The 12,032-nt window shown below is 34.8% G+C and overlaps 1 protein-coding gene across 2 annotated transcripts; it reads left to right on the forward strand.

Moving 5' to 3' along the window:
- Positions 1-6,386: 6,386 nt before the first annotated feature.
- Positions 6,387-11,354, forward strand: LOC108984502 (protein DETOXIFICATION 53-like). 2 transcript variants are annotated; one of them, XM_018956485.2, is made up of 2 exons: positions 6,387-6,752; positions 9,632-11,354. In XM_018956485.2, the coding sequence occupies exons 1-2, from the start codon at positions 6,576-6,578 to the stop codon at positions 11,033-11,035; spliced, it is 1,581 nt and encodes a 526-aa protein (XP_018812030.1). In that variant the 5' UTR covers positions 6,387-6,575; the 3' UTR covers positions 11,036-11,354. The 2 variants fall into 2 exon arrangements, with proteins under 2 accessions (XP_018812030.1, XP_018812031.1); XM_018956486.2 differs by lacking the exon at positions 6,387-6,752 and adding an exon at positions 9,428-9,536.
- The last annotated feature ends 678 nt before the right edge of the window (positions 11,355-12,032 follow it).

Below are 12,032 nucleotides of genomic sequence, written 5' to 3' on the forward strand. Positions count from 1 at the left end.
TAGGTGGTGCATAACTAAAAAGTTCAGCTTTATTTAGTACTGATTAAACATGGAAATTAATTAATAACTTAGAATATCAGTACGTACTCATGAATCATTCAATATTAATTGGCAATTATTTTCTCATTCTATCAACTGTAGCATGCATGCATGATCAGTTGGATATATAGTTTAATTAGCTTTAATTTACATGATATGATCAAAATTATGAATTCATGACATTCTTATATATAGCTAAAAATCTTAATTTTATCTGAAATTTATAAATTGCGAATCGGTATAAGCATTAATTGTATGGTTCAATTATTAATGTAAATTTTAATAAATTTCATCATCTAATATATATTGTAAATATTGGATATCTTATATAACTTTTGTGAAATTAATTAAAAAAATAATGTCCACTTGATGGTCTGGTGGAAAGTGCCAAAATACCTCCTTTTCTTTTATATATATATATATATATATGTGTATATACATATATATATATATATATATGTGTATATACATATATATATATATATATATGTATGCGTGTGGGCCGGGGGAGAATCATTCTCATCAGTTTACATATTGTACCTTTGATTCCTAACACCTTATAACAAATGATTATGTTCTCTCTTTTTAAAGTATGATTGAAAAAATAAATGAGGATATGATTGTTTAATTAGGGTTTTTTATTTTTCCTGGGAATTTTTTCGTGGATAGTGGGACGAAGAATTAAACAGCCTAGCTAGCTTGCATAAGATCAACCTTGTAACGAAGAAACTTGTCCTAGCTAGCTCTTTCCAATCTGAAGAAAACCACGTGATTTGCCTTAATTCCTTCCTCTTAATTTCAATTTCCACTATCAATTAATATCTTACGAAGTAGTGTTCTAATGTTACGACTGGTATATATAATATGACCAGGCTCTAGACTAGCATATATGAACTTTATATTAATAGTACTTGTACTATAAAAGTGTTATGTCTACAAGATAAACTCACTACAAGAATATATTTCCTGCGAAAATAACTATTTTCTTCTAAAATGAGTTTATTTTCATCTCAAATAGTCATTCTCGTCGGAAATAATCCATCTTAAATATTCGTTTTTCTTGTAGTGGTACTTCTAATTAACTTGTCTTAATGTGAGACTGTGAATTTTTTTATTAATAGTAAAAAAAAGTTTATATCTAGCGTCATATCACATCAAAACATGTTAATTTATAAAATGAGTATTAATTCACAAAGGAATTACATAAAAATAATTCTACAAACTGACATAATTTCATCTAATTTGTTAGATCTACTTTATAATAAAATTAACGTTATAATCTAATGAACCACATCAAGTCACGTCAGTTTGTAGAATTACTTTTATGTAATCTATTTGTGGCTAGAATATTTCTCCTATAAAATTATTTTCTATAATTCTTTTTAACGACCGAGTATTTCTCTTAATTGGGATCAGCCATTAGACTTGTATCTTTTTTTCCCTATTCTATTTTATCATAAAGCTAGCACCACTTGCTAGAACCATTAATCCCCTATGGCCTCCTAATTAATTAGGTGATCTTAAAGTCTGTTTCTTTATTTTCTTGTGATCACGAGTTTCCTTATCTTTTACTTATCAGACTGCTTCCCAAAAAGCACAAATTAAGGCTAGGAAATCTTATTTACCAAATTAAAGGAGATCGATGCCGATGATTTTGGCTTTTCAAAAAACTAATGCTAGCAGTACTAGCTGAAAAAGTCGAAACAAACTAAACACTTATATAGTAACTCATGGGTTGAATGGAGGTTCAATATTGCCAATTTCAACTCCAACAGTAATATATAGTAAAGGTTCGAATTAACAAGTGTGCGAGAAAAGGAAGGAAACAAATTAATTTGTGAAAGGATAGGGACAATGTGCAGTATAGAGCTAGGAAGCGAAAAAAAAATGGGGTAAATTGGAAAAAAGTGATATTCTGAGCAAAATAAGTTATAAATAACAGAGAGTAAAAAGAATAAAACCGATTAATTGTTGACATGATCATTAGTTTTATGACATGTTTTGATGATCAAATTAAATTAACTAATGTGTAGAAAAGAAAAGGTAACTATAATTAATTAGCAAATGCCTACGAAGCTATGCACTCCATGCAACACAGAATGAGGGGGAAGAAAGAGGGATACATGGCACTTAAATTAGACATGAGCAAGACTTATGAAAGAGTGGGATGGTGTTTTCTGAAGCTGTTATGATGATGATGAGTTTTGATAGGCCATGGGTTGAGCTTATCATGCAATGTGTGAGCATTGTAAGATATTCAATTTTGATTAATGGAGCACCATAGTAGGAATTCTCACCCTCTAGAGGCTTAAGACAAGGGGACCCTCTTTCCCCTTATCTTTTTGTCCTATGCTCAGAAGTATTAAGTCATGTGCTGGATAAAGCTGAGAAGAAGGTCACATTTCTGGCTTTCCTTTTACTCGAGCTTCTTTGCTTATTTTTTTAAAGATGATAGCCTTCTTTTTTGTAAGGTTAATCCACTGGAATGGAGCAAGTTATTCAGGCTTTTGAATACATATTAAATAGCATTAGGTCAAAGATTAAACTTGGACAAGACTTCAATCTTTTTTAGCAGGAATACAAGACAACATGAGTCCATCATTTCTACTACAAGGTTGAGAGTATCCAAAGTCTTATGAAAAACATTTGGGCATTTCTTCTTATGTGGGAAAACACAAATTAATTGCTTTCAGGCCTATACTGGATAGAATCAAGAACAAAACGAGCAACTGGAAAGTAAAGTTCTTATCTCAGGCTGGCAAAGAAGTCTTTCTCAAGTCAGTTATTCAGGCTATCCCAACACTGTATGGGTATATTCAATATTCCAAACACCATTTTAAATGAGATCAATAGACTTATGCAAAAGTTTTGATGGGGGCAAAGGAAAGACAAATCTAAAACTCACTGGTTGTCATGGCAGCACCTAGGCAAGGCTAAATTGGCAAGTGGACTTGGGTTTCAAGACTTTGAAAATTTCAATCTAACCCTACTAGCTAAGCAAGGATGGAGAATTATTCAACATCCTCACTCTTTGGTAGCTAGAGTTCTCAAGGCAAAGTACTTCTATAGATCAGACTTTGTTAATGGCAAGCTGGGCAGTAATTTATCTTTCTTATAAAGAAGTTTTATGGCAGCTAAGCAGTTACTTAGAGAAGGCCTAATTTGGAAGATTGGAAATGGTGAGTGTGTGAAGATATGGTATGACAAGTGAATCCCTCGACCAACTTGCTTCAAAATTCAATCACCAGTGAGAATTTTGGAGGATAATTCTCTGGTTAAAACATTAATTGACTCTAATTGTAATGAATGTAAGGTATCTTTGCTGAAAGAAGTGTTTTTTGAGGAAGAAGCAGAGTTGATTAGCAGAATCCCCATCAATCTTTGTAATGCCCCGGATAAGCTCGCTTGGAGATGCACATGTAATAGAAAATTCTCGGTTAGAAGTGCTTATCACTTGTTAGGAGACATTCAAGAAAGCAAAAATGATCAATATTCCAGGAGTTCCTCTGCCACAAGGTTTTGGTCTAAGATTTGGAAGTTGTAGGCCCCTAATGTAGTTAAGGTTTTTCTTTGGAGAGCATGTCACGAATTTTTGCCTACAAAGTTGAATCTATTCAAGAGTAAGATTTTAGACTCTCCAAATTGCCCAGTGTGCAATACAGTTCAAGAAACTGTTACTCATGCACTGTGGTCTTGTATCTCAACTCAAGATGTATGGGGATCTTGTTCTAAAGGTTTCAAAAGGGGTTGGTTATGGAGAAACATTTCAAGGAAGTATTGTCATATCTATTTCTATCATCAATGAATAGGAAATTGAAGAATTGGTAGCCATAGCTTATCAGTTGTAGAGGAGAATGAATACTTTTGTTTTTTAGGAAAAATTTCTGCCTCCATGTAAAGTGGCACAGTTGGCCCACCAAACTGTTATTGAATACAAGGATGTTGTGAAGAAATTGCCTAGTGGAGAAGCTCTTAATGTCTCAGTTGAGCAACAGTGGAGTGCACCTCCTCTCAATACCTTCAAGATAAATTGGGATGCAGCCATTGATAAATTACATTGCAAAGTGGGAGTGGGAGTTATAGTTCGAAATTGGGAAGGTCAAGTGGTGGCAACACTCAGATCTCAAAGGAATCTGTTTCTTGATGCACACACATGGGTGAATCCTATGCAACACTTAAAGCTTTGATTCTATGCCAAGAGTTAGGATTGCACTCGAGGGTGATGCACAGTCAATGGTGAATGACATTAATAGTTCTACATAGAAATGGAGCTCAACAGGGTTGATTATTAGAGATGTGAAAAAATTGTTGGGCAAGATGTCTCATTGGTCTATTGGATACATTCCTAGAACTATTAATGTTGTGGCTCATGCACTTGCAAAGAATGTACTTAAACTCTATGAGGAGAGCATTTTGTTGGAGGACATTCCTTCGTGTAGTCATTCTTTGATTTTCTAGTATGAATAAGAGCAATCTTTCCTTCAAAAAAAAAAAAAAATTCTCAGAAGGAAGACCAATCTAATACCGGCCGTCAACCCATTTTCAATACCACGTGTCGTCCCCTCAAATCCAACATCAGTGGATCCATTGACCGATATATGTTCTCCTTTGTTGGGGATTAATTAAGAGGAAGAGAATTAATATGGATATCTGCATTGGACCTTCGTAAACATCAAAGAATATATAGTGCATCCCAACTCGTTACAGCAGTCTTCATCCATAGCATCGCAGTCTGTCAATTGGATTGTATTGAAACCGTAAATCAAGGCAACTACTCGTCCTTGGTTTGACCAAGAAACGTTGAAAATTAGAGTTGGCCGGGATCAATTTATTGTGTCTATATTAATGATCCGTTTATTTGTATTTACTTTATTTACATTCACCATGTTTATTGTATTAGCTAGCTAGAGTGTTTGTTTGGCTGATCTCCACCTCCTTTTTTAATTTTTTAATATTTTTATGTGCATGGCCTTTTGATCATGAGGCCAGCCAGGTAACTTTATAAGAACATTAGTATTAGTTTATGTATATGCATATGCAAAATTATATTTACATAATATGGTCCTAAAATCTTCTACATTGGCTTATACATATCCAAATATTTAACTATCTATGAATAGTACTTATCCAAATTTGGATAACTACTATTCATCTTACAAATCATATTTTAATCATTATTTCTCTCTCATCTCACTCACTCTCTCATAATCCTTTCATTTTCTTCATCCTTCAACAACACAACAAACATTCACTTGCACATTTATTTTATTATTATAATATATTATATATATATTTTTTCATTTTATTATATTTTTAATATATTATTATTAAAAAATTATATTTTTTATTATTACATTTGTATTATTAATGTCAAATGTATGTAGTGGATGTTAATTGCAAAATATATAAAAAAAAAATTGATTTTAGCAAAAAAGTAATAATAATAAAATAATAATATTTTATTATTATTTTGTCTCAAATATGCATAAGCTAATATGAAAATTTTACTTGAATGACAAAATGGATATGCAAAAGAGGTAATTTTGCTTATACATATGCATAAACCAATACTAATGCTATAATATTCTAGGAAAGATTGTCCAGTTTGAATGCATTAAGGGAATTTAGATGCTATGAGAAAATATATAGATCATTTCCTTTGTTCAACTCCCTTAGTTTTGATTGTATTGAATTCTCAGCTTCCCGATCAAATATAAAGCATGACATAGCCTATATAGCTAGCTAGTTCATGAGTAAATCATACAGAGGCATATATCCATATATATATAATTTGTGGTCCTTCTATCTGCCAGTACAACTTCCTTTTAATTCAGTGAAAAGTTAAAACCTTAGCATCGTATTGGATCCATTCCCAAATGAAATAAAAAAATTTGAAAATTTCTAAATGTCACTGACCAGTAACCATTAAACAATATGCTGTCTGCACTAATTTATCATTTCCTTTTCGGTGATTGACAATTTGACATCACATAAGATAATAAAATTAATGCTTGTTTGAGCAAAATGTTAATTGGATGTAGTCAGCCGTACACTTAATTAATATAAATCCACAGTATATAAAACATGTCCTAGAGAAGTGTGAGTTCGGGCTGTTCTGTTCCAATTGTTTCATTCCTTGTCCCAATGCACCAATTCCGGGCTGCTCTTCCTTCTTCTGAGCAATCACACTTCCAATGCCATGGCCGAGGAGGATCAAAGACCAACGACTTCCCACGGTGACAGCATGTGGTTTTTTTGGGCTTCGTAAAATCTAAGGTTTCGATTAAATGTCCTTTTTCAACACGCAATTACATATATCGACAACACAGTACTTGAACATGAAACTATTTTACGTAGAGAAAAGCTCTGATTTCATTACTAATTACAGTATTTTGTTCTGTGCTTTTTTTCTTCGTCACGATGATCAGTTGTTTGATCTCGGGGATTGGGCAACCCATCTTTGAAACTGGTCCGGTTTTTGTACTTTTCCCGGTTTGTTTTTTCTGTCACTGGCCTGCAAACACGGGTTGCAAAACATGTGCACTTCTACTGAATCTCGAGGAATCATAAATGGTGAGCCTTTGCTTCCCAAGGAGGAATGCTGCAATAATGAAGAAACAATGGGAGCAAGAAGCGAAGGCAGATTCGTTAATGGCTTTCTCCGATGGCTTCTACTGCTCAGTGGCTCATTCCGAACGCTGCCACTCACAGAGGTACTTTCTCTCTTTAGCATGTACACAAGAAGTGTCGCTGCTGTTTTATAGGCATGGAAGTTTAGAGTTCAGGACATGTTCAGAGCACAGTCATGGTCATGGGGCATGAAGATTGGATTATATGATATCATAAATATATATATATATATATATAAATTCCTTGGCACAAAACAAAAATAAAAAGGCACAAAAGGAGGATGGAAATCAGAACTCCTTCCATATCGTTCAGAATAAAGAGTCGAGAAAACTGTCAAACCTGTCATCGTTTACAATGAGAGCCATTTTTGTAGTCTTGGATTTAGATTTTTGGCCAAACGAAAGTTTTCCAAGTGGGACTTATGATTCCTTGCCTTCCGATGGTTTCAATATAAAATCCTGAAGGAAAAAGAGATGAAAGGGAGGGTGCGCGCAGGTTTGGAAAGAGACGCTCCATTTCCTTGTAGAAAAAGTTGTCTGGCCAAGTTACCATTGCTTTTTTTGTATTTTATTTTATTTTTTCAAATGTGTAAGTACGACTTTATTAGATTAATTAAGTAAGGGAGTGGCGGGTCCCGCTGTTCAAATACTTTCCTGCATAATACATCTTGCCTAGCTAATCGTATTCATGTGAGTTCCGGAATTGATTGGAGATTAATACCTAATTTGTTTTTGGTTGGGGGGTGGGGAGGCATAGGTTTGATATTTTTAGAGGAGTAATGCTATGCAATCTCTCCAACTTTTATATACTATATTTTTTAAATTTTTTAAATTTTTTTAAATTTTTTTAAGTTTATTCTTTTTAAATTAATTTAATTCTTCTATTTATTATTTATATATTAAATATTTGATAAAAGAAAAAAATAATAAAAATTAAAAAAAGTATAGTGTGTGTAGCTTGTGTAGATTTTTTCTTTTTAGAGAGTGGAAAATGATGTACCATAGACTTTTTCCTAGCTTGTTATGTTTAATGAGGAGATAATTTCTTTGATTTCCATTCAATTTATCAGGTAAGTCCCATTTAGATTAAAAAAAAAAAAAAAGTCCCATTTAGATAATGAGATGATATAGGATGAGTTGATATGATTTGATTTGTAAGCAGTAGTAAAATTATTAGTTAAAATTAAATAAGATAAGATGAGATATCATTAAGCAACTCAATCAAACAATTTAATATTATCTTATTAATCCACCTTTTTTATACAAAGATGAACTGGTACTCTAAAATTATTAATAGAAGAATACCATCTACAAAGAAAAAATCTTGGGAGTACTTACAAATAATCTACCTCAATAATAATGTGTTTAGTTACTCAAAGTAATTGGTATTAATTGGACATCATGATCGATCCGATTGTTTTTTTATCTTTTTCATCCTCTAAAAAATTTTATAAATCTCAATATATTTGTGTAAGAGAAATTCTATTTGCAATCCTAAGTATAGGATTGTGTGTGCATGTAGTCACATTGATAAATAGAGATAAAAGGAGAAAATGCATCATTTTAAAAATGATATTATTGTAATTTTAAATTTTTTTTAAATAGAACTATACGAGTTTGCATAAATAATCTCCATTTGGGAACTGCATGTAGACTAACTCTTTCAATTTACATATGATATTGGTTGTATGCTCCATGTTTATTTTCTTTTTACATTAATATAGCGTACAGTGGCTAGACTAGTTTATATGCAAGGACAGGATTACACAAACAGTTAGTCTACATACAGTCTCTAAATGAAAACCTTCATACATTTCATGTGAGTGTAGTTAGAATAAGGAATCGATAACCCTTTTCTTATTTGACGTTTTAAGTACCAAGAGTACTTTTGTTTTTGTTTTCTTGGGACAAATTAAATGATTTATACAAGTCCTGTGCAAACTTCTTGAAAAAAAGAAAAATACCCGCTGAGAAAAATTAACTAGCATTCTCAAATTTTTCATAGGACTTGCATGAACCATTGAACCTTGTATCTAGCTAGCATACCCCCTGAATGAAATCCTCTACGAAATATTCATGTGTAAATAGACACGATGAGAGCAAGTTGGCGGTCATTGATCTGCCGTTAATAAATTGTGCAAGCTGTGTTTAGTGTATGGTCGTCGTCCCAAGTAATTTAGGGTTATCTATTTTCTTTCTTGTTCCCTTTTCCATATGATCTCAAACGATCCAATAGATTAAAGGTGGTAGAAACATGAATGACTTATAAGCTGGGGATCAATATCTTATTGGTTATATGCTTGTAAACTAAGTATATCTATACACGCTAATTTGAAAATTGGATTTTGTAAAGAGCATAGCATTTATATAGATCTTTTTCTGATTTGGTTTTATTCAAATCCTGCACTGACTTTGACCTGCTTAAGAATTCTTTCCCCCATTGGGAATTGGATAAATTAAGTTTGATTTAAAAATCAGATGCCCAAAATCATGGTTGATATGGCTAGAATTTGGAATCTACATAACATAAGCCACCAACTCACCAAGCTTCTTTGCAGCTTTGACAATTGGATTGTCACTTGGCCAACCTTAAGTAAAAGGTTATTGCAGGTAGGTTTGGTGCTCATGCTTGTATGTGGAGGTGGTGACCAAAAATTCATGATCATTAAGGAACCTGCATGATCACGCACTCTCCTTGCTGCTTCATTAATCCGAGCTCTCAGTTGTGTTTGTACACGTTTCTAAAGAAGCCACACGTTCTGTATTTCTACTGAACTTGTGCACACTCTTTCTGCTTAGTGAACTCCTGCACTTGACAAGCATTTGTACACGTTACTGATCGATGCCACGCATTATGTATTTCAAATGGTCCAATTCCTATGGAAATACTTTTTGTCTTTTAAACTTCCCAATGATCATTTGCTATTTTCACTCTAAATGAACAATGTCATCAATTCTTGCAGATGGGAGAAGAGGTTCAAGCATTGGGGAAGATTGCAGGGCCCATCGTGATGACAACCTTGCTTATATACTCGAGGTCCGTTATTTCCATGCTCTTCTTGGGTCGTCTTGGAAAAACAGAGCTGGCTGGGGGCGCACTGGCGATTGCCTTTGGGAATATCACAGGCAACTCAATACTCAAGGGCCTGTCCACAGGGATGGAACCAATCTGTTGCCAAGCCTATGGAGCCAAGAGATATTCAGTTCTCAGCCAAATGTTTCAGAAAACTCTGTGTCTCCTCTTACTCGTTTCCATACCCATCTCAGTCCTATGGCTTTTCGTTGACCCCATTTTTCAATGGTTAGGTCAGGACCCAGACATCACAAAAGTCGCAAAGGTTTACATGATTTTCTCCATTCCTGAATTGCTAGCTCAAGCTCACCTCTACCCACTAAGGATCTTCTTAAGAACCCAAGGCTTAACCTCCCCACTAACAATAGCTGCCACTTTTTCAGCCGTCCTTCACCTTCCCATTAACTACTTTCTCGCCACATACATGAAATTAGGGGTCAAAGGTATTGCACTGTCTATTGCTTTTAACACTGTAAACTTAAACTTGGGCTTGATAATATACCTCATTGTCTCTGAAAAACCGCTAAAACCATGGCATGGGGCCACATTTATCTCAGTATTTCAAGGGTGGGGGCCTTTGCTAAGTTTAGCACTGCCTAGTCTTATTTCAGTGTGCTTGGAGTGGTGGTGGTATGAAATAATGTTGTTCTTGTGTGGATTATTGAGTAATCCGCAGGCTAGTTTGGCTGCAATGGGCATCCTTATTCAAACAACAGGCTTGTTATATGTGGTTCCAATCTCTTTAAGTGGTGGTTTAACAACCCGGGTTGGCCATGCTCTGGGCGCTGGTCAACCGTCCCGGGCCCAATGGACAGCCATTATTGGACTTAGTGTGGCCTTTGCTTTTGGACTCTCGGCCCTCACTTTCATGACTGTAGTGAGGTCTGTGTGGGGAAAGTTGTTCACAGACGAGTCTCAGACTCTGGATTTGGTTTCAGCTGCACTTCCAGTTTTGGGGTTATGCGAACTCGGAAACTCTCCCCAAACGGCTGCATGTGGGGTCTTAACAGGCACGGCACGTCCTAAGCTAGGTGCCCGGATAAACTTGTTTGCATTTTACCTCATCGGATTACCCGTGGCTATTCTCATTACTTTCGTGTACAATGTTGGCTTTCTAGGTCTATGGTTTGGGTTGCTATCAGCACAGTTTTCCTGTTTGTTTATGATGGGGTACGCATTGATCCACACAGATTGGAGGTACCAAATTAAAAGGGCTGAGGAACTGACTCTTGCCGTAGAAGAAAGGCCAGATAGGGATGATTTGGAAAGTGACCTACTTATCACTGTTCCCTAAATTCTAAAAATAAATCAAGTCGGTCGATGGACCCATTTTTTGGCAAGAGTATCGAGGATAAACCAGGATATACATAACTGAGTACAAATTGCGTACACCTTGGTCATCGTTATACGCAATCTTGACGTTGAACAGATACAAAAAACTACTTCCATCCATTCATGTGGATCATGATCAAATGCATTGGTAACTCGTTGTCTAGGATATTCATATCTTTTTGCTTCATATTTTTATTTGTCCATCTTTGCAGCAAGATCGGAGACAACAGAAAATGCGTTCCCTCCAATTAAGAAACACGCACTCGTACACGCATGCATGCCTTTTCTGATTTCTTAATTCCCATGCATTATTATACATGATCTCTTTTTCAAATGGTACACTTAATTATATTGCGATTCGCAAGTAGCCAATAATGAGTTTGCGGAGGAAAGAAAAGGAAAGGACGATGCGTTATTTTACTCTCAGTGGCTTAAACTCCATCTCATCCCCACCGGCCACCTCGATCCTTCCGATACATGGATGCCAAACAGGAATACATTACGTACCTTGCTAATGACTATATCTAGATCACTCTAATGTATCAAAATTAGCGCTCGAGAGGATGAGAAGAAATGTAATTAAAATAATTCCAAGCCTGCAAATCATGTCCTTCAGTCCCATGCCGAAATTAATTTCTGTGACTTATAATAACCCTGGGATATTAATGGTCTATCATATTAATGCCTTCGATCGGCAGTCGATAAGAGCCTCGGGGTCATTTTGGAATGAAAGAATTTGGATAATATTGAGGATCATCAGGCATAATTTAATTTCTAGTCACTTGTGATGTGATGAACAATTTGGAAGGAAGGGTGAGTGCCAGTGTAAGAAAGTAAAAACAAGAAGTATAAAAACAGAGAGCTGGGTCTATGGAGAATAAAACTTTTCCTCTGGTATATTATGCTCAATGTAAATTATGTCTGTGGCAAAATAATGGTATATGTACATAAAGGAATCA

The sequence above is a fragment of the Juglans regia genome, chromosome 3 (assembly GCF_001411555.2).
Source record: "Juglans regia cultivar Chandler chromosome 3, Walnut 2.0, whole genome shotgun sequence".
In the NCBI taxonomy this organism is placed as follows: domain Eukaryota; kingdom Viridiplantae; phylum Streptophyta; class Magnoliopsida; order Fagales; family Juglandaceae; genus Juglans; species Juglans regia.